Raw genomic sequence first — 23503 nt, 5'->3', positions numbered from 1 at the left:
ACTTTGGATGTAACAGCTTGGTAAAAGTACATGTTGAAGTTTTCGTTGATGTAAATATATGTAAAATCGATATTTCCATAATTACTACTTGTCTTCGTCTTCTCATTATGTGTTGGAGAAATAGTTTAATATGTTATTTTGTAATTTACTGTAGAGAAAACCACCGTTGCTACATGTATGTAGGTCTGAATATAGTTTATTTTTGTGGTATGTGCAATATGAAAGGCAAGTGAAAAAGGTAGTTGGCTGAGTATCCTACTCTTTATCCCATAGAGAGGTCATTCAGAATAAAATGGCCATTTCATGGGGAAGTGGTATGAGGTGCAAATTCTTGCAAGGGGTTTGGGTAGGCATATGCTCTATTAGTTTCATCTGTCTCAATCTCCAAATAAACTTTCGGAATGAATGTTTGCCATTACTTTGTTTTAACTGCCTGCTTAAAAACCTTTTTTTGAACACTACTTTCTCATTGATTCAGATATATTATCTGAAGTGGCGGCGATTAGGTCAACTTTTTGCAACTTTTACTCTCACACCATGGTAAACCTTATCTATCAAGGGAAATTAAATGGTCTTTGCCCCCCTAGTTTTGGAACCCAATCGCCGTCACTGATTATCTGCATAGATTTTGTACACTGGCCATGGTGCTAGTAAAAATCTTTCATGCGCATAGTCTGCATTCTTTCATATCAGATTGTGGTAATATTGACAAAATTTTGTTTTCCATTGCTTTGTTTTATAGGAGCATTGATCTGTTCGCATGCATTCATATCCCAGCTTTTACGTCCATCAAATAAGTGTACAGTGTAGTTATGCAAGTAGTGTTATTGTTCCAAAATGTGATACAGTGCACTTGCATGCTTAGATTCATTTCTAGGTCTTTTTCACCCTGTGCTCAAAACTAACCTGATAGGAGCAAATAATTGCTGTAACTTGCTAATTTTCAAAATATCTATGAAGTATCTTCTCAGATTTGAGTAGTTTTTTTGTATTTTTTTTTTTTTAATTTACCTATTGTACACGTTGCTCTTGACATTTTCATTAAGGAACTTGTATCTGGCATGTGGATGTAATACAAAAGTTAAATTATATGATTTCATTTCCACTGATACTCTGGTTAAAAGTTTTGTGTGCTGAGTTGTGTAAATTACAGTGTAAAGCTTGATAGCTAACTTAGTGTGCTTTGAAAAGTCCATTCTGGTTTTGATTGGAAGCAAAGATGTGAGACAAAACAATCCTCAGTTTTTTTTTTTAATGAATGAATTAATGCCATTGAGGATCATGATACAAGTAGTTGCGCAATTCCAGAAAATGTCAACGTTGTTGGCCAAAATTATATATCGGTGAAGTGAAGAGCAAGAAAATCCAAATTCATAGATTGCCAATGAAACTGTTACCTCTGAAATTGTGCAGTTATAAAACATAAAGGTTACAACTTGTTACAATGTTAACAGTATTAACAAATATCCTTGTTTCTATACCCTACACCAGGCAAAAAGAAAGTTTCATATTTGAGTACTGCACCTTCTGTGTGACAGTGTAGATCCTCCATTGTGTGTTTAGTCAGGCGTTAGAAACGGATGGCAGTTTCACATAAGTTTCACAAGTATTTCAGTTGTGGAAACATATTTGGAGAAGTTAACATTGCATTTGTATTTCACATTGGAAAATTATGAGCAGATCTTTAATCTAGATAAAATGTTTGTTACCAAAAATATGTGAAGTATGAACATGCTAGTAGTGGTTTTGTCATTTTTCGTGTATTTGACCTACCTTTTTTCATTTCCAGTTATGTACTTTATGCAGTTATATTTAGTAATCTTTCCATAAGCACCCTTAAGCCTGCTTTAGACTAATACATTTTTCTTAACATTTGTGTTATGACCAAAACGTTACCGTTTAAAGTGAAAAATCTTATGGCATATTTCAAGGCATTTCTCAAGGATAGAACCCGTCCTATTTCTGTAGCATTTTTTGTAGCATAACCAATCAGAAGAGACTTCTAGGTCACAAGTGCATATGAAATGGCAGCCACGTGAGATGTAAACAATGTGTCACTTCACATGTTTAAAAGCCGATAACTATTCAACCCAGAGGAATAACGTTTCGTATAAACAGTTATTAGGTATAAAACAATGGTGCTGCTTAAATACATACTTTACAACGTTTACTGTACATGGACGGAATAATATTTTAGTTTTTTCAAATGTAAACACCGTTCACTCAGCATAGATGGTGTAACATGACGTGCCTTTTATGCTGTATATGTTATACATTGTAATCGCAAAAGCTAGCCGAAAAGTTACATGAAATGCTTTCGTGTAAATATAAGATTCTTGGAAGCATTTGCATAGCATTTATGCTAGCAAAAATGTTAAAGGAAGGCTTTCATCTAAAGCCGGCTTTATAAGATTCTAGCTTCCATTCCATGTAGATCTTTCTCTCATATCGCTCCTTGTGGTTTGTGATGGAAACAGCGTACCTTCTTAATTTGCTTGTGGTGTAAACCTCAATCACACAAGAATACTTAGATCTTTATTTTGTCCCTCGTTTTTATACATTTTAGACAAAATAGTATTTACATGTAATTGTTGTTGAATCTATAATTAAGGAAAGAAATTTTTAAATCTTTAGGTGTAGGCTATAGTTTATTCTGATGCTGTTTCATGATTTTTTTTTTAGCAGGGAAGCAAATAATATCACAGACTTATTCAGGTCCTTAAAGAGGGAAAATTATTTTGTGCATATCATCCGAAATCCTTAGTCTATTGTGTTCCTCATATCTCTGTTGCAAATGTGGCTACTTAGTCTTCAGATTTGCATAATGGGAACGGCGAGCCAAGAACGAAGTCCATGCTGTTTTCAGCTCTCCTTATGAAAGCTAGTAAGGGTTTAGAGCAGATCACTCGGAGTGGTGAACTGTTTCAGGATAAACCTTCAGAGATGTAAGAAAGTGCAGGCTGGTGATTCCTAATGTTGTTTTTTGGAATTATAATGTCTTCACCCTGCCAGTCGTTAATCTGTGATGTTTACACACGAAATAAGAATGAACTCTGTGCCAAAAAAGACTAACAAATATGCCCATAAGTGGGGAAAATCTTGAACAGGGAACCTAAACACATGATTCCGCACCTGTATGGGTAGTCCAGTGTGAACATGGTGCATTGCTTGAGTGCACAGTAGGTTACTTCATCCTCATTAGGAGAAACCATTTGAACGTGCATCAGTGATATGTGTGGATGTTAGGTTGAAAACATTTTACATCCAGTTGTTTCTGATTCCTTAGAATATAGTAGTAATTAAATAGAAAAACCCTAAGAAGTGCAATATAAAATTCCAAAAAATTATTGTTGGTTGAAGAAATCAAAATGATGATAACGGAAAATTATCACTGATGGTATGTGTTGTACCCCCTCCCCCCCAAAAAAAAAATATTGCAAGACTGTTCTGCAATGTTTATTTCAGCTTTTGTCATTGCCAAAATTTGATATTATACACTACGCTGTATAAAATGTTTCTCTCTGAAACTAATGAGAAAGGAGCCATGTTCGATGTGTTGTTTTGACGAGTAGAGATCTGGCCATTCTTATCATGCTAATGAAAATAATGTAAGTGTTAATGATCAACTGTAAACGGTTATTTGGTACCACCTCCAAGACTCGTGAGAGTTGGAAACAGTACCAATGTATCAGTTGGTATATGATTCAATCTCGTGCACTTGTTGCCTGCCCACAATTACCTTCGGCGGGATATTCTGTGAATGTGAAGGACAGTAGTTCTTTATTAGCATGCAGCGTTAATTGCACATCATCCATTGCCTAGTGCTTTTACCTGTATTTGTTCTAACGCTGTTTTGAGCGAGAGCATCTCTTCTCTTGACTTCGTGCGAACCAATTTCATTTTGCCGGTGGTGGAAATCAAATCTATGACAGACTCTGGTTCACTATCCAACTACACTGCCACCAGGAATTCTGTATAATTTTTTGCTCCACTAAAGCTCCTATAGAATGCAAAAAAAGGGGGGGGGGTGAGGGGATGCCACACACTAGTAAAATCACAATATTTTCTTTAAAAAATAATGACACTACCCATAACCCAAGAGAACTCGTTTATCGTAAGTACAACTTGAGTACTTATTTATACAGGGTTTTCCTACAGTCCTTCCCACATTTAAATTCACTACGTCTTTGTAACGAACAGGCACATTTCACTGAAATAAAGTTTGTACTGCCCAGCAGTCTTTAAAGTTTTACCTGGCAGCACTGCATGTCTGTCATTCTCATTGCCACACCTCCAACTGGGCACCACCCATATCGATGCATTCCTGCAATCTCGTCCTGAATCGGAAATGCCGACTGACTTCAGATATCTTTGCTTTGAGGTCATTCAGATCTCTCTGCTTTTCCCCGTACACTTTTGTCTTGACATATCCCCACATCTAAAAGTCACACGGAGCCAGGTCTGGCAATCTTGCGAGCCTTGATGTGTGTCCTCTTGAGGCCAATCCACCTGCCTTCTGAATTGACACCATCTTGGAATCGCCTAATTGCTGCAGTGATGTTATCCTCTTAATGCACAGCATTGCCAGGTAAAACTTTAAAAACTGCTGTGCAGTACAACCTTTATTTCAGTGAAATATCTCTGTTCGTTACAAAGTTATAGTGAAATTAAATGTGGGAAGAACTTTAGGAATACCCTGCTGTAATTATACAGTAGTACCACATTTCACAGGTGTTTCATAATTCATGTAACAGAAAAGTACGTGTAAGGGTCTCTATTTCTAGCAATGGATAGAACATAAAGTACGTACATCCTTTCTTTTGAAGCTTTCATTGCTGGTTGAAACAGTGGAAGCTACAATATTACCTTGATACAAATAATAAAACTAATCAGTTGCATTGGTATTCTAGAAATTTCATTAAAAGCAACTGAAGTACAAATGTACAAATTTCTACATTGGTACCTGATTGTGTCAGCATGTAAATACTGGTTTAGAATTCTCAGAAATGATCCTAACAAAGTTTGTAGCATTACCCGTAGAAATGTATTTACAAAAAATATACACCACTGCAATTTCACTTGAATATTTTGACTATTGTATATTGTGTGTGTGGTAGAACTTGTCATAAATGTTTGAAGCATGCATGTGTGTTCTAATACGTGCCTTTTTGGTGGTGGTGGCAGCTAATTTTTGTTGTAATTTTTATTGACTTTAAACTTTGTAAAGATTTTCTTTTTTTTTTTCATAAAAATGAGATGGGATCTTCCTGGGCAAAATTTGTAATTTTTGTTTTAGAAGTGCTGTGAGCACATCTTCAAAAACATTCTTTTGTTATAGGTCCTACAGTTGTTCCTCAGTATTATGGGGTGGCACCATGGGGTGTCTACCCTGCCAACATTATACAGCAGGGAGCAGCGACACAACAGAGAAGACCGCTTACGCCATCTTCTGCAAATGAAATAAGCAACAACACTGGAAATCTCACTCAGGTATTGGAAGTTAAAATCTTCGTATTGAAACTATTTGAGCTACAGGATTCTTAGGAAGATACTATCCCAGACTTTTCTGTATATTTTTGTACATAAAATACGAAATAATACGTAAAAATATGCACATATTAATATTGTTGTAGTTAATGTACAGAGCTTTATGTTGTGCATGTATACAGTTAAATTGTTGAATCGACATTGTAAATTTTGCTTCACATATATGTTGCTTTGCAAATAGTACTTGATTTTGGTCAATTTTAGGATCTAGTTAACAAATAGCATCCTAAAAGTTGTACAGTTTGCACCTGAAAACCTAGTGTGCTCTCTTATTTGTTTGGTCTTTGTGACTCTTGGGGGAAATTTTTGTACCTCCTTCATGTCAAATGCAAACAGAAGAAGAAAATGTAAATGTTGGGTGGGAATCCTATTAGAGACCCTGTTAAGTGTACCAAAGTGAATTAAAAAATTGCACAATGTGGTACTATTAGCATCCTACAACCATTCAAAGTTTTTGATAATCATTCAATAGTTTTGCCTTTTTCCTCGTCCCTCTTCCAATGGATGATGTCTGTCCTAACTCAAAACCTGTTTTTTTGCAGAGCACTAAATAAGGTCCAAAGGGTGGATATAAAAGTTTCAAAGGTATGGGGGGGGGGGATTTTAGGTGTCCCCCCAAAAGAAGAATTGGAAGAGGGTGGTATTTTTTCAGTGGATGTAAAACATTTTATGTACCAAGTCCTTGTCCGCTGTAAAGAATTACTTTGGTGTAGGTGGAAGAATTCTTAGGCCACTGTTGTAGCGTCGTCGCCTTGAAATCAAGGGGTCCCAGGTTCGATACCCGGTGGATGCACATAGCGGTTCGGATTCCACTTTAAACTGTAGGTCCAGTCCCGATTGGCCTTTCTGTGCATAAAGTGGACTTAAAACATCAAATCAAATCTTAGGCCACTGTTAAGACACAATTATGCAATGAATCCTAATTTCTGCAACAGATTGCAATGCAATGCTATATTCCTATATTGTGTCTACATGGATTACACAGTTGGTAACATTATTTTGACAACCAGACAATGAGCAGTGATCCACACATTTTACAAAATTAAATGTAGAGGTACTCGTAGTTTTCTCAAGTGCAAGCTGTACATTAACCTGCTAAAAATTAACTTCATATATTCATGCTTTCCCAGTTTCATTTTTCCTAATTCATAGTACTCATTAGTAAAGAATGTAATGTATATAAATAACTCCAACTAAAGTGTTTATACATGAATCAATGGGGAAATATTTGACAAGGTCTTTAGTAACTGTTTTGAAGTTCACAAAGCAGTATAGTGTGTGACTTCTAAAATATATGAACTAAACAACTGACATAATTAATCACTGTTTTTGCCAAACTGTTTCTAAATCACTCCTAATATGTTACTGTAAATTGAGTGCTATGGAATGGGATTTGTGATCTGCATAGAGATAAATCATATGTACAATTATTAAATGTAGGTGGCAGCATGAAGATCATCATTTGTGGTAATTCTATCATACACTGTATTTGTATGATCCTGCTTTCCCCTTCCTTTTTTTTCCCAACATTTTCAGGTGATCCAGCTGGGATACAAAGGGGTGAGAGAGCCTTGTAAAGCTCATGTGTCAATTTTGTAGTGTTTATCAGGGCCAGAGTCCTAAGTGACAGTTACGGTCACAGCTAAATTACCGGTTAGAAAATCAACTGGAGTACCACAGGTATGGTGCGGGACACACCCAACTTCTAACTTCTACAAACATCAAATCTAAATTCTCTTAACATTCCTAGCCTACAATTCCCCTTAGATCTAATAATTCACATGTGGTTAGGTTGGGAGGGCCTGGTTTAGAGCTCGTAGCATTTAGTTTTGGAATTTTATGGAAGCTGGGTGTGCATTGCACCAGACCCACAACACCACAGGCTTCAGTGAGCAAGCACTACAAAATTTCCATTTGTATTTTGTGCATATCTTCTTCTATACATCATGAATCTCAGCTTTATAACCTGAAATGTAATACACCTCCATATGCTGGAGTTTTTATGATGGACACCTTGTGTAACTGTCTATAATTTGTTACTGAAGTTCTATTTCTCTGCTGTCTTTCAGGTTCAGGGTCAATATCAGGTAATACCTGCATATTACGACCAAAATGGCTCAATAGTGATGGGCAATGTACGAGGCATTGGCAATGGTACGCCGATGCGGTTGGTCTCCCCAGCACCTGTCATCGTGAATGCAGGCACAGCAGGTAAGTGCTTTGCCGTGGCCTTTAACCTCCATTCCACCCCTTGACAATGAGTTTGCCATGTGTTTGAATGAAAGGACATGAGGAGTGTAGGATATTGCACTCCTGTAGAAATGAACCGGAACTGAATTAATGTAGTGACTTTGTAAAGTCTCATTTCCTCATTTGTTTTCCCAGTAGAAGAAATTGTCCTACGTCCTACTGCATGTTTGTGCATCTTTGTACTGTCTTCCCTTAACCTCTTTCATTGAGTATGGTTTAGGAAGAGGTGCATGAATGGATTGCATTCAATAGTATGGTCTGGTTTGTGTGCGAGTATTTTTGCAACACAATTCTGGGGTGGAGGGATGGATTCAAGCATGTATAAGAAGCACTGATCCTGTATTTGAGAGCGTCTTCCAAATGGTGAATTTTTCCATATATTTCGACATTTCAGGGAAAATAGAAAAAAAAACTAACACTATTCATTGGTATAGTCGCGTTGGACTTGAACTTTTAAAAGGCAGCAGCAAGAAACATCCTGTAACCTACCTGAACTCCTTCCCCTGATGATGCATTCAAAACCGAGTTTGAGAGTGGTGAAATGTGAAAAACACAATTTTTGTGTTGCCATTTTAAAGGCAAGTCCAACACATTCTTTGCTCATAGTATCCTGTCATAGTACATGTCATGCATGCATACAGACTCTCTCACATTTATCCATCATTTATTTAATTTGTTATATTCTCACAGCAATTTAAATTGAAATGTAACTTATCTTTGTTGTCCTGTATGATACATTAAATAGAAATATGTATGTACATATGTTTGAATGCAGCTGAATTTGAACAAGAACATTTTTTAGGGGCTACTGAAAAGCAAGTGGGGACATGTCAAGCAAACTTATTCCCATTTTTTTTTTTTTTTTTTTTTTATTTTTTTTCCCTCTTCTGAAACAGGAACTCACTTTATCTGCAACATTGATTCTTTCCATGTTGAAACTTGTTGCTTTACATCTTGGTTAGCTTCTGGTTTAGTTTTGCTGAGAGCTGGTAGAAGCTCTGCCATAGCTAGTTCACCTGCAGTGGTATTCATTGGTTTTTAATTGTTGCAATATTAGTAACCATTATCAGTGTTTTAATACGTGGGGAAAGTGCATTGTGGTTTGTGCTTGTTTGATTTTACTACCAGTAAGATATGTCGTTCACTTTTGAGTTGCATTTGATGTGTGTAGTGTGTCCAGCGAAGTGTGTGTTGTTTGGTCTAATAGGTATGTAAGGGGAAGAAGACAATGTCTCTTTGCACATCTATAAGGATTGTGTTCGATTGTCCCTTCATCAGCTTCATCTAATCACCATTCATTCACATCATTGTGATTAGACAAAAGTGGAAGAAAAGTGATGTAAAATAAATCAGCATGCTGTTGGATTCTTTGTTACTGATTACTGATTATATTCACCAATCCCTTCAAGAGGGAGGGAAGTCTCGCCTGTGCTTGTGTTTATTGGCTTACAATATGTTGATATTGAATGACTGCAGAGCTTAAAGGTGGAGATGGTAACGGCATGAGGTGTTTTTGTTTTTTCATTGACAGGTGGTTTGGGTGTCTGATTTGCCTTTATGCTTTGCTGTACCATGTGAATAGTTAGCATTCTAGGAATTGTAGCTTTCCTGGCGACATGATTCGAACAAGTGTTCTCGAGTTACCAGCAAGGTTAAATCGACATTAGCTTCCAACGTTTCGAGCGCATATATTGCTCTCGTTGTCAGGGAATGATAGATAATATTAGTTAGCATTCTGTATAGTGCTGTTCAGTCCTATTTCGTATTTCTTCTTTTATATTCTTCCCTGGAGACAGTAGGAGAATGCCTGTCTAAAGCTTTGTTTAAGCATATATTGACCTTCTGCATAGGCAGTTGTTTGGATAGTGCATGAATATTGATTTCTATTAGGGATGGGACCGTTCAATCGGTACTCTATCGGTATCGGCCGATATAGCCATATTGGTGTATCGGTTTATCAGTAATATTACCGATTATTTTACCGATCCGATATATCGATAAATATCTTATAATTTAGTGCAAAATTCTGCCATTTTGTTGTAATTTTTATGGACAATCTCGATGCCCTACTTTTTAAAAAAGTAATTGTCTAAATATTCAACTTCTTTTGCACTGCAGTCACCTCAAAACACACATTTGTTAAGGAGATCAAGGAACATTTCATGTTCTTCAAGTACCATATCTAATTTTATATCGGATCGGTAGAATATCGGTTATCGGTATCGGAAAATTTTATATCGGTATCGGCCAGAATTTCATATCAGCCCATCCCTAATTTCTATGCTTTTCAGTATACAGTGGCTACAGTTTTTTTTTTAAAACTCCTGATTGCAAGATCCAATATGTTAATCTGTGTCCTGATTTTTCAATTCTGTCATAAACTTATTTGCTATGGAAGTTACCAAGTCTTAACTATTTTTATTTTATTTTTATAAATACTGCTATGCTGTCATCTGCATATCATGTATTGAGGAAGCATGTCATCTTTGAGCAGTTTTTATGTAAATTGAAAACAATTGTAGTTGAGCCATATTTCCAGTAGGTTCGGAATGACTCTCCTTGAACTGAGAAAGTTATTAATAATTGTCACTGTTGCAAAACACACAGGTTAGTTTGTGGTGGAATTGTGTTACAAAAAACAGTTCCAAGTTTATTGTCATAAAGGTGTTAAATGAGGAGCTTTTTGAAGTTCATGGTGTCACTTTATTTTAAACATACATTGTTATTAATTTTGGAACCTGTTCATTACTATAAGAGTTTGAGCACAGTACTGGAGCTTATGTACACCTGTATTACTCTATGTACATGTGTGGATCCGATATTTTGGACGGAATTTTCAATTTGCCTGGTTTCTTGGAAGAACAAAAAAATAATGTTTATATAATATTTCAATTTAATCAGAGTCGTAGCATCTAAGATAATGACTCAACTTTGGATATTTTTGGTCTCCTTGAACATGGTTCTCTCTCAAAAGTTTCTTACAGTCAATGTTGGTGACAGGACATGTTGATTAGTAGTCGAGGTTTTCACTTGAGCCCAATAGTTCGCATGGACAATGCTAGACAACTTATGGAATTGACAGCTCTTTGCTCATCATGATGTCATGAGTGAATAATGCTCGACCAGGCAAAATAAACAGCATACACTCAAAGCCCAATAGTATGTGTGTAACTGTCCCTGTCTGTGTAGTGGGTCTTCAAATATGGATCGTGAAGTGAGAACAGTGAAATTGGAAGTCAATATAGTCATCACCTCTATGTTAAATTACAGTTTAGCCAATACATAGTGATATTTGAAAATTAGAGAGATGATTGTCGACAGAAACTACCTACTAGTTCACAGAATATGATCTATCCTTTTCTGGGTTCAAATTCAGTCATGGATGATCTTTGCGAGTGTTCCTTCATCATAACATCACTCATAGTCACAATTGGTGAAAAGTTACTCCAAATAAATATGAAATTAAACTATTTTCCTTTTCTGTGGTGAACAATGATTTACAGGTATTTGCTGCACTGTTGTACGAGGGTCACTATTTATATTTTGAGCCTAACAATGAAAAAACAGGAATTTGGCATTGAAAACTGCTTTATTGTTTTTCGAAGTATTCTCCTTTATGGTCAATACACTTTTTCATTCATTCGAACCATTTGTCAAAGCAGTTTTTCCAATCTTCTTGAGACGCCTCCATAATATGGTTTTTGAACGCATCAACGGCAACGCATCAACGCATCCTGTAACATCTGTGCTGGAACCACAGGCAAAAGAGCCCATGCAGACCCGTGACTTCTGTGCATCATACTCTCTCGAGGAGGGGAGGGAGCATGCTTCCTTATGGCCAGAGTTGAAACAATGGAGGCAAAGGTGCACGGAGATTTTTGACCGAAGGTTCTTTAGTTTGTGGTCGCTCTATACCAATCACTGCACTACGATTGTGGTACACTTTAGGGTTGAGGAATCTAATGATTACAAGTGAGTTAAAGTGGTACCATGTAGGACTCGCAATCGATACTAGCAGTAAATTTTACGTCAGCAAAACTTTCATACCTAGTATTAATTTTGTTTCAGTGGCATATTATTAGGGAAAGGAACTTTAGGTAAATAAATGTTTTTTCTGCGATAAGATAGAGACCCTCATTTTTGCCAAAATTCTGATCATAGCCTTATATGTCAACACAGCAAATTTTATTTTACATAAAAACACATATTTTCCAGTTTTCCGTATGTAAATACATATTTTGCGAATTTTCATTTTAAATACATAAAATCGCTAATTGACTTCATCTACATCGAAATCCTCGAAGGAAAAATGTTTATTCTCCGCACCTCTTTCATATCGAGAGTGCTAGGTTTGTTTTGTCTTTGAACAACCTCGCTGGCAGACTTCTGGCACCTCGCGTACGATCCTATTGGGAGAAAATAGCTGTAAGTAGCTGGGGCTGGCTACACGTAACGATAGCAAGGCTTTTTAATGAAGCAATGCAGCTATTGTGGCCGGAAGGCATAAAATTTGACAATGTTCTTCTCTTGACAGATGCTGCAGCTTACATGCAGTAGGCCTTGCCGTTAGCTACTCCAAAATGGTGCACGTTAAATGTGTGGCTCATGCGTTGCATAGAATATGTGAAAAGATAAGTGCTCTTTATCACAATGTCGATAAACTGGTTTCAAATGGGAAGAAAGTTAGATCAAGTCGCCTAGAAGAATAGACATTTTTAAACAAAAATGTCCTGAGGTTCCCCTTCCCCCTACACCTGTAGTTACGCATAGTGTTGTCCACGGGACGAGACGGGACAGGCTTTTAAAAATTCGAGACGAGACGAGATTGACTATGTGTCATAAGACAAACGAATATTTTCGAGACGAGACAGCATTTCCACGAGACGAGACAGGCCAAAGTCTCGTCTCGTGGGCAACACTAGTTACGCAATGGGGCACTTGGTTGGATGCAGATGTTATGCCCAGAACTTTGAAAAAATTGTATCTGTTGTAAATGATCTCGACAAAGAAGAATTCTGCAAGAACTGTTGATGGAGCCCTCCTTAAAAGTCGAATTGGCATACATCTCAACAAACCTGTCCATTCCTTCTAATTCCATATGAAAGCTTGAATCGTCCGCGAACACTTGGTTGAGATCATATGTCCACCTAACTTGTACAGAATTTTTTGGGAAAAACCAACTTTGTGCCAAATTGCACGTGTTTTGAAAAGTGAAGTAGAGGAAGAGGAAGCTTTGGAAAACTTCAGCGTTAGTGACATTTCGTGCTTCAAATCTGCAAGAACTGTTTCTTGTGACGCGGAGCGATCTTTCTCACAATATAAGATGCTTTTTAGAGATAATCGTCACAGATTTACAATGGAGAATTTGGAAAAAACTATGGGGATCCACTGCAACTCTTCCAAAAAAAATAGCTCGCTAAGAGGTAATCATTTAGAAACTAATTTCAGGTGTTTAAAATGCATGTTATAGTTTGTTTTTGTTACCAAATGTTTTTATTTTTGTCACATATTTTCCTGTTTTTATCACATATTTTCAACATTTATGACACATAAAAAATAAATATTTCTGAGTTTTTTAGCACATAAAGTTCCGTTCCCTACATATTATTAAGAAGAAAAAGGAAGGTTAAGTTCTCCCCTGTGCTTAGCACCACACCATGAAGGCATATAGTGGGTGTGGGGGTAACGCCCCACACTTTCTTGATCCGGTCATGAGTGGAGGTGAAGTGATCATCATCATGCCCCTGATTGCCTTTACCCCCCAGGTACCCATGTCATTTGATGCTGGGTGGGCGCCGGGCTACTTCCAACATTAGAAAAGTTCCCAGATTTGAACCGGCTGGGGATCGAACCCAGGACCTTGAGCATGGTAGTCAGACGCATTACCGACTGAGCCACCGCGGCCACTATATTATTAAGCATGACCTACAAAGTCAATTATCCCTGGTTCAAAGCACACTTAAGGCATTTTATATTTCATCATTTGTCTACCATTTTGCTATTCACTTGGGAAGTATAACTGAAATATGAAGAAAGATACAGTAGGGTGCAGAAGATAAGAAGAGTGGTGCACTAACAGTGCAGTGTAAGTGTGTAGGCAGTAAAATTGCAATGCACCATATCCAATTTTTCACAATGCAAGCTCGACCAGCATTCCTGCATCACTCATTCATGTTCTGGCAGGCAACCCATGCATTCCCTGTTTCAGATTTACTGCTTTGTGTGAAATATATTTTGGTGGAGATCCAGTTCAAAGGAAAGACAGACTTGAGAAAATTGTCATATAATAAGGACTCTGGCATTGCAGAAAATTAATAAAATACTCATAAAAAATATCCTTTTGCACCATGCTGCATGTGTCGTGGTGTTACAAACTGAAAACATGTTTTGTGTTATTAACTGAATATTAGAGGTTAGTTGTAATGTTGCAGTAGAAGTACTTTGAATGTTAATTAGGGCCGAGTCCATACTTGAACATTGTAACAATTTAAAGTAGTTCAGAAGGCTTATAAATCTTCCATTGCAACTGTATCATACCCAAGGTTTCTTTAAAATGATGCACCAGGTAATCATTTAGTGTTAAAATAATCCATATTGGGAGAGAGACTTTGGCTTCAGAGAAGTATCAGCTGGTACCAGTGGTTACATTGCAGCCAATAATACTTACTGGTATTGCCTCAATCCTAATACATAATAATCTCTCAGGATATGCAAATCAGAAATGTGACAAAATTCTCTGTGTATTGCTGTCCCATTTGTAGATAGGTACCCAAAGATTTTGAGCTGTTTCCAAAAGATTGTATACTCATATATGCTAGTACACTGAATTTGTTGCAAAAATTCCTAATATTTGACAATTATACATTGGTATATTTCTGTGTTGGCATCTTATTCTTACACTGGATAAACATGGCAACCATTGAGGAGTTGCTGTCTATTAGATAGGCCATAATGTTGCTGTACATATTTGTGTTGTGGAAGTGTATATATTGGTCAAGGTGTTAATAGTCACGGTTTTCCATATGGCTTCGTTTAGGTAGCAACATGAGGTTGTTAAGCAACCAGCCACAACAGATCCAGACCCCTCCGGCCTCTATATACAATGGCAATCAGCAGCCATCATTGTACAGTTCATCTGCATCTAATGGAGGAACAGTAGGAGGTACGGTGAATCTGTGATAATATAGAAAGCACTAGAATTGTAGAAATACTAATTTTTGGCACGTCTGCATGCAGCTTGATATCTGGTTGAATAGTGTGTTTTGCATGTGAATCAACTTTATCAATAACATGTGTGTGTGATGTGTTTATTGTTGTTATTTGTGCATAACCTGTGTAATACTTGAACGTCTTGTTATACTGTAAGGTTGGGATTCAGTGTTTTTCTTATGAGGCACAAAGTCTCCTTTGTGCGCAGGTATGATGGGGTCTATTGCGCTTCGTTGCAAAAAATGCTGCATGTATTACATAACACTACCCAATCATGTTTTCCAATGATTGAATGCACGTTCGTCGTGAATGTTGCATGACTAATGTGCACTGTAGAAACTAATTATACAGTAAGCCTATAGTGGTAAAACTACGTATTGTGCTGTCTAAATTGGGTAACAACCACCATTAAAGCATATACTAATCTAGATGATATATCTCCGCCAGGCCTGTGAAGTTTTTACAGAACTCTGCTAACATGACCATTGTTACTGTTATCTTATGGGGAAGCAGGAGTATATTGGATTTACGTAATAGTGATGCCTGTACCTGGTAAACCAATAAAAACGTATTAATTAATATTGATTTACCAGAAGTAATCTTTAGAAAATATCTAAATTTGATGGCCACAACTTGACATGATTGAAATGGAAAAATAAAGCAAAAATTCCCCTTGTCATACAGGAGCATCTATCTCCCTCAGTGTAAGTCATGTGATAGGCCTTCCTAACAACCTCTTTGAAGAAATAATATGGAAAATGTATTTCTTTTTTCTTGTTGCAATTTTGCTTTGAAAATTTTAATTAGGGTAGTGAGAGAGTGAATAGGTGAATGACACTTTGTCCGACAATGTAAATGTAAGTAACTTCTTCTACAAGACACAACTTTGAATGGATGATCACTTATTTTACTATCTAAAGCCTCGAAAATATATTCTAGATTGGAACGCTACACACTTAATACTATAGATAATTTCCCTGCAATAATATTTTTTTTTTTATTATTGATCTGAAAACATAATTGGGTATTTCTCAGTCTACTGTGATATTAGATTAGATCATACATGAAACATCTTTACTTTGACACTTGATTTCTCACATCCCGCCAATGGCTAAAACAAGCAATTCAGTTCAGATTTTTTGGGGATGGTTCTTTTGTTCTCACTGATAATGTAGGAAGGGAAAACACCTTTGTATGCAGGCTTATTTTGAACTCCAGGCACCATAGTAGGAATAGGTCTTTTAGTACATGATCAATTTTCCTGATACTTTGAAATATGCATCCTCTTCATCTAGGTGAGTACTAAATATAAATAGATCTAAAAAGATAAGCGTTGTACATAAGTTTTACCCTCAACTTTCACTTACGAGTGTGTCTGGCTCTGTGCATAAAGTAATTGTAATTATATCTGTAGTCTTATGTAATCAAAGAATGCATGCTTCCATAGTAGTGCTTGTAATGTTTTTAATATCCCTTGGTTTGGCTTTATCGAACACAGGAGGTGCAGTTTTTTAAGTGTTATGGAAAATGTGTGTGAAATATCCAGTACTGGAATTTAGAACTTACTTTTCTGCAGAACTACCTATGTGTGGTTCCTATTATCTGGTGTCCTCTGGCAGCACCATCTGCTTTGGGAACATGTTGTACAGCTTGTGGGCTTGCATCATGCATTGTTTTGCTGTTTCACCTGTTCCTTTGTTGCCCTTGCTACCACTGGGTGCTGTTGGGAGTGGGGGCATGTGGTGTGCCTGTCTGCTCTCAATTTGAACCACAGAAATGTTCATCATTATGCTCTTTCACTCTGCATCCCTTTTCTCCAACATGTAGCACCCAGTAGTAAAAGACATCGCAACAAACAAACATGTGAAGCAGTGCGCTGGAAGCCCACCAAATTTAATAGTAACAATACATGAATAGTTCCATGGAGAAACACATATTCAGTTCCATTGTTTCAGTTTACTACTATGTCTTTTATTCCCTGAAACCTGAATAGTTAGCACTTGAAAAATACGATGTGAGGGAATCTTTATGGCTAGAAATTCTCATTAACCTAACTAGAGCTGGAAAATTAAAAGCTTGTAAAAAAAACTTTGTACATGACCCAAGCAAACATTTTGGACAGCAACTGGTATACTGAAAGTCAAGTAGAAAGAAGTGATACAACTAATATTAGGAGACACTGTAAACATACCATATTTATGGGACAAGTTTCTCCTCCCAGAATCCTCTTAACCCTACTGTTATGTTAGGGCCTGAGACTTTGTCCTATAAAACTACAAAATATGTATGTAATTATGTCATAAAGATGTGTGAGAGAAATACAGAAATATTCCCAGTAAAGCCAAAAATATGCTAAACAGTAATTTCAAATTTCTCATTATACGGGAAGTCAGTATCTTCCATTGAAGATCGACAGGTTGGGGGTATTAAAGGAAGTCAGAATTCCTTTAACTAAAGAATGTATTGGGAAAATACTGAAAACATCGTGAGATTTATACCTTTGTGGAAACTAAAGCATAATTGGCAGCTCGCTTCAGCTCTGGTAAATCTAAGCAATCAATACACAAACACAACTTTTTAGGCAGATTTAAGTACACAGAATCTGAAAAACAGCCTAACTTTTCACTGATCGTTGTGAGAAGCCCTCCAAAGAATAAGGTAAAAAGAAAAACAGTCGCAGAACATTTTTGCTTGATCTTTAAATGCCTATCAATTGTCAGTGGGATAAAAAAAAAAAAGTGGGTATTATTGTTCTGTACTAGTTGGTAAGAAAGGATGTCATCTGCTTTTAATTTCTTCGTCTGTAATTTCCTTATCCTGCCATCGGCTATCCGTTACACTGAAGGTACGAAGAATAGATAAAATAACTGATCACATGCAAGACAATTATGAAATCATACCGAAAAATGACTTATTACGAGAAATGATGTAACAATGCGAAAGTGTTAAAATATGCCTTATCAAGTTTGTCTATTTCGGCAGATTTTCATCAGATGTGTAAAGATCTCACCACAATATTCAATCCAATGCCAAGTAAACAATATGTTATAAAGTCCCGGGTCCTAGTTGTGTTGTTCGCATCCCAGTTTTTGTGTGCTTTTTCTTGCCATTTTCTCACAACTTTTCACAAGAACTTCTGCTAGTTTTCAAATGCAGAATCCATTTCTGTGAGTGATTTGTGGAATACTGTAATTGTTAACTGAAATAGGGATAATGTAAGTGACTGACATTTTCTTGCATCACCACATACTCAAACTATAACGGAGTAACATTCTGTACCACTGAACTAACTAGCTGACCTCTAGCCTTGACACAATTTCCACAACTAAGATCTCCGTGGAAGTTCGTAACGGTCATTTCCCAATTTACTGGAACCTATCATTACTATTGGACACCATTGCATATGGTACACTCGTACTATCTCCCTGCAGTTGAAGATAATAAATCAACTGAAATTGCTTCCAATACACAGGATATTGTAGGAAAGTCAAGAGTATGCAGAGAATGTAAAAGACCCAGGTTCATTCTTTGGTTGAGCTAGTTTTCACATAATTTTCAATTCGAAAATACAAGGCTGATTCAATATATATCCGGAAATATGTTGTAACAAATATTTATATGCAAGCACCAAAAGAACTACAGTACTATTTTTCAACATAGTCTTACCCTAGTTCAATGCACCTACGCCAGTGCTTGATAAGGGCACAGATTCCACAGGGAGAAAAATATTTTGGATGCGTGCGTAACCACTCGTGCATCGCTGACTGGACGTCGTCGTCATTCTTGAACCTTGATCCACTTAGTGCATATTTCAGTGGGCCAAAGGTGCGAAGATCGGGCAAATATGGAGGGTGGGGTAAGCACTCAAACTTTAGGTCCTGGTTGGTAGACAATGTGACATAAGCAGTACACTCGTACAGTTATCACTGTACTGAACTGTCATGCATCGATGAATTTCTATCTGTTTCACGCCTTTACTCGACAAAAACCTCTCAACACTTTGCTGCTCCAGCTTGGAGCACTCCCGTAAGGGTGCCGCTATCTTGTGCAACTGTTGCCCAGCGTCCCATGCGCGAGGCAGGTGTGCCAGCCCCAGTTATGAATAGCTTACAGATGCCTTCACAAAATAACAAACTCGTAACAATCATGGTCGTATTTTAGATTTGTTATACTACTTTTCTGGTTATTTATTGAATGCACCTTGTAGAAACAGTCTAAGTAAAATGAGAACATACTTGCCCATGAGGTTAAAACCCCAAAAATGTCAAGTGTGTCAGTATTGTATGTAATCATCATTCTTGACTAATTTGGTACTAGTTAATGTTATCTTGAGGTGAACCACATGGGCCCAGACCTACAAAGAGAACAAGTAACTTGGAACCATTTTTATGTGCACTAAAGGGAGAGTTCTACCCATTTTGTGCCTTGGAGACCCTCTTCTCATTTACTATCCTGCACAAAAGTGTAACACATTTCCCACAAGTTAAACATTTTGTGCATGAGAATTTGCAAACTGATTTGGGCATGTGTGTGTTTTAGAACGGGGGATTGGTTCAGTTATTGTACACACCAGTGTGTTGTGTGTGTGTTTTAATGGGGGGGGGGGATTGGTTCAGTTACTGCATATACCAGTGTGTTCACCTGTTGAAAAAAGGCAGGATGTGGAATTTGAGGTAAGACTATTAAAATGTGAACTCTCCACTCATCCTTACACTACAGTGAAGTTTCGTGTTGTTGGTGTGTGTGCTTGTGCTCATGTACATTTAATGCTTCTTCCTCACTTGTAACTAATTCATTTCTGTTTAAAAATAGAGTATTAAATCGGACTGACCTTAAATGACCGTAGTCTGTGAAGTTGCTGGATTGTGCAAATTATTTACGCGTATGTCAGAAGTTCCCAAAACATGGTAAATTAAGAATTGATTACTATGGTGCCCTACCAGTTGTAACTATGATCAGGAAAATTTTGCATATTGTACGTACCTATATATAGCCCAGAATTGTGGAAAATTATTTTTTTAAGGGATAAATGATTGAATTGAAAATTTGCCAGTACTGTTAAAGTACGAATACAAAATTGACTGATATTGATAACAGATAATCTACTGACAAAATATAAAGTTGTCAATGTTTGTTGATACAAGAATGGTTCATAAAATTCTTTATTTAATGTAACCAGTTTTGTAATAGGTTTCACCTTAGAAAAAGAAAAGGCATGTTCAAACATTTACTTTACAAAAGTAAGATATACATGAATTCTTCTTGTATGTACTTTTTGCTTCCATTGTAGAGTTATTCGTGTAGTTTGGATTTTGAATTCTATGATTATATTTAGTACTTAGAGCTTAATAAAAATTTTAATACGAAAAACTGTTGCTCATTTCAGTAATTCAATTGTTAGGCTCCCAACAACAATCAACATCATCAATGAGATTCATTGTGTAACTGTTTCTCTTTTGTTTTTGTTCCCTTTACCATATTGTTTTGACTGTAACATTAATCAAATTACAAATGTCCCATGAGGTGAACATGTCCTGACTGTTGCATCAAAAAAAAAATTGAAATTTTTGTATCAACTGTGAACTAGAAGAATTTGTATAAATTATGATTTTATCCATAAATGTATTTAAAAAGTGGCAGAAGTTTACACTAAATTGTGGGCTATTTGTCATAAATTTTATTCATACAGTGATATCTCTACATTAATCGATACAGATATATGTACTGATTAATGTTCCGCCCCTAATTATTGCATGAGCTAGGACTGAGCCAATACCATTTACACCAATAGCAACTTACAGATTCCATCTGATACCAATGCTGATATTGGGAAATTAAAACAATTTTAGTAGTTCTGAATACTAATTTCACATGATATGAACATTTAATCACAATACCATTTCTCCACACATTGCAATTAGCAAACTATTGAAAATTATACATAATTTCCAGGAAATTTGGACTCCTTGAGAGTGTTGCATAGCAATTTGGTGAAATTTTCGAACTCTGGGAAAGTATTGGCTGGCATCAGTTAGTAAAGTTGACAGATACTTTCCATACTGATATATCGGTATCAGTTCGGCCGTAATACACTGTATCTATTGCAGTCACCTGGTTATACAAATTATTTAACCCTCCGTTAGGCATGTGGAGTACAGATGTCCCCAATGAATATTCATGGTGAGATTGCAACACTATGAACTATACTGCACATGGGTGCTTTTTTGTAGCTGAACTTCCTTTTCTTTGTTCGAAGCTCAGCTGTTATATGTTGCACTTCTAAGCCACATAATACACTGCTCACAAACAGTTTGGAATATTTTTATATTAGGTATTAGATGATTGGCACAGCCTTGGAATGCAACAAGACACGGTATGTGTCTGTCTGCTGGACATTCTTGTGTTTTCACCAACATGCCACTGTGCCTATTACCTATTGCCTAATATAACAATATTCCAAACTTTTTGTGAGGAGGGTATAAAGTTAACATCAGTCACATGCTTGGGGGACTAAATATTAAAGTGAAAATGACAGAACACACAGCAGATTCAGATGTTATGCAGAAGTGGGTTAGTGAGGAAAAGGATACACAGGTATGTCTTAGTGTCAAAAGGGAACATGAAAGTGACCACATGACCAGAAGTGAAGATGACATTGCTTCGGTTATGTATTTAGGCACATGGGGGCTGACAGTCTCACAAGCATGAGACTGAAGGTAACTTTCTAGTGTTATATCATTTACGAGGTGCAGCAGAAAATTGCAGCTGATCTTTGAAGAAAGGACATTTAGCATGCATGTGCAGGGTAATTGATGGTGTATTTCATCCTTAAATATAGTTGAGGGGTTGGGGGACAGGCATACCCCACATACCTATGCATGATACAGAAAATGATGCACCTAACACAGGGGGCTAACATTCGATTAATGTTCCCAAGGAAAACTAAATTTTATGGTGATACTTGATCAGTATTGGTCTATCCCTACTTCCCAGTGTTCTTATTTGTTCAGCTCTAATATTAATCACAGGACATGTGGATATGTGTGTGTGTGTGTGTGCACCTTAAGTCATTTGTACAGTGTTACCCTCTGTAAATAAGATTTACCTATCCATTTTCACCTGTATGGTAGTATTTTTTTACCCTGATGAAGTAATTGTCACTCCCCTCAGGCCTGCAGTCCTCTAGTCTGGGTGGTGGGTTCAGCTCTCTGGGACTGCAGCAGAATAACAGCCTTGGCTATGGGAACAGCACTCTGGGCACCATTGGGTCTCCTGCTCTTGGATCTCTCAGTACAGGTAGATATGTGATCTTTTTTTTTGTTTTGTTTGTATAGTGTGATTTTTTTTCTGTGATGTTGAGTGTTGCTGTTATTCTTTTGTCGTTTCCAACATTAACAATTGTTCATATCTTTGTAAGATACTGTTAATAAGGGTAGTGGAAGCACAGTAATATTTACTAACCATTATTTTTCATAGTGCAGGACTGGGTAAGAATGCATTCTTGAAATTCTGATTAGGCTAAATTTTTTGTCCCCTAGTGCTTGTATTTTCAAAGGATCCTCTTGGGTGGAGTGAAAGGAAATTTTGATCATGGGTCCTAATCTGTATATTTCAAGACTTTCAATTTACATGAACTTTCACTTCATGTGGATATTTGAGATCATCTTACAAATAATATGAATTGTTTCTTTGCTCTTGAGAAGATGTATGTGTGGTACATCAAAATGATGAGCAGTTAATAAAGACTTACAAATATTATTTGTGACTTGAATTGTTATTACTTGCTTCATTCCTCTCTGTACATGTGCAGTTGGGTAGGGTTGATTTGTTGCCTTTAGGAATATATTTGCATTAGTTACCGTATTTATACATGTATAATGCGCACCCTGGTTTTTGATGGGGAAAAGTGACAAAAAATTATATCTCTTATGTAATGCACAGTATAATCCAGTTTCAAGAAATGGTTTTCTTAGTTGTAGGTCATAAAGCTGTTCCTATGCCGATCAAAAGTGAATGACATCATACCTATTCAATGAGTCACCTGTTGCTATGTGGACCAGGAGAATATCCTCTTGCGTAAACAATAAGTCACCAACCCACTCCACCTCCCCCCTCTCCCTCTCCCTCCACTGTGTTTAGCATCCCAAAGCTTTCACTCTTTAACCACCTTATTCTGTAATAGTAGAAAGTGATTTCAAAATTATATGGATTTGCAGTGCTCAGGAAGTTATTTTCTATTATTTCTTGCCCAACAAATACCACTGATACGCACCCCATGTGATGGGAGGTGCATGCTCGAATTCCGCCTAACTGCACTGCTGTTCTTAGTATTGCAGAACATTACATTACAAAGTGAAAAATTGTGCGTAATGAATGGCCTTCAAACTTTTCTTATGTGGTTTTGCTCATTTCCTCCTGATTTTTTCTTTAAAAAAACTTCAAAATAGGGTAAAGGTTGGTATTATCATGATAGTTTTGTATTGACTAGGGATGGGAC

The 23503-nt window shown here is 36.8% G+C and overlaps 1 protein-coding gene across 9 annotated transcripts in view; it reads left to right on the top strand.

The window, feature by feature from the left end:
• pum (pumilio) overlaps window positions 1–23503 on the top strand; it is a 254522-nt gene that overhangs the window by 202428 nt on the left and 28591 nt on the right. For 5 of the 9 annotated variants that reach the window (XM_083129691.1, XM_083129692.1, XM_083129690.1 and 2 more), the window contains 4 exons: window positions 5339–5490; window positions 7617–7758; window positions 14834–14959; window positions 22177–22302. In XM_083129691.1, the coding sequence (XP_082985817.1) occupies window positions 5339–5490; window positions 7617–7758; window positions 14834–14959; window positions 22177–22302 (546 nt within the window). The remainder of the gene's footprint in view (window positions 1–5338; window positions 5491–7616; window positions 7759–14833; window positions 14960–22176; window positions 22303–23503) is intronic. The other 4 variants (XM_083129696.1, XM_083129695.1, XM_083129694.1 and 1 more) reach the window with 3 other exon arrangements.

The sequence above is a fragment of the Lepisma saccharinum genome, chromosome 10 (genome assembly GCF_977018435.1).
Source record: "Lepisma saccharinum chromosome 10, izLepSacc3.1, whole genome shotgun sequence".
In the NCBI taxonomy this organism is placed as follows: Eukaryota; Metazoa; Arthropoda; class Insecta; order Zygentoma; family Lepismatidae; genus Lepisma; species Lepisma saccharinum.
Note: the sequence above shows the minus strand (reverse complement) of the source record. Positions and strands in the feature narration are given on the sequence as shown.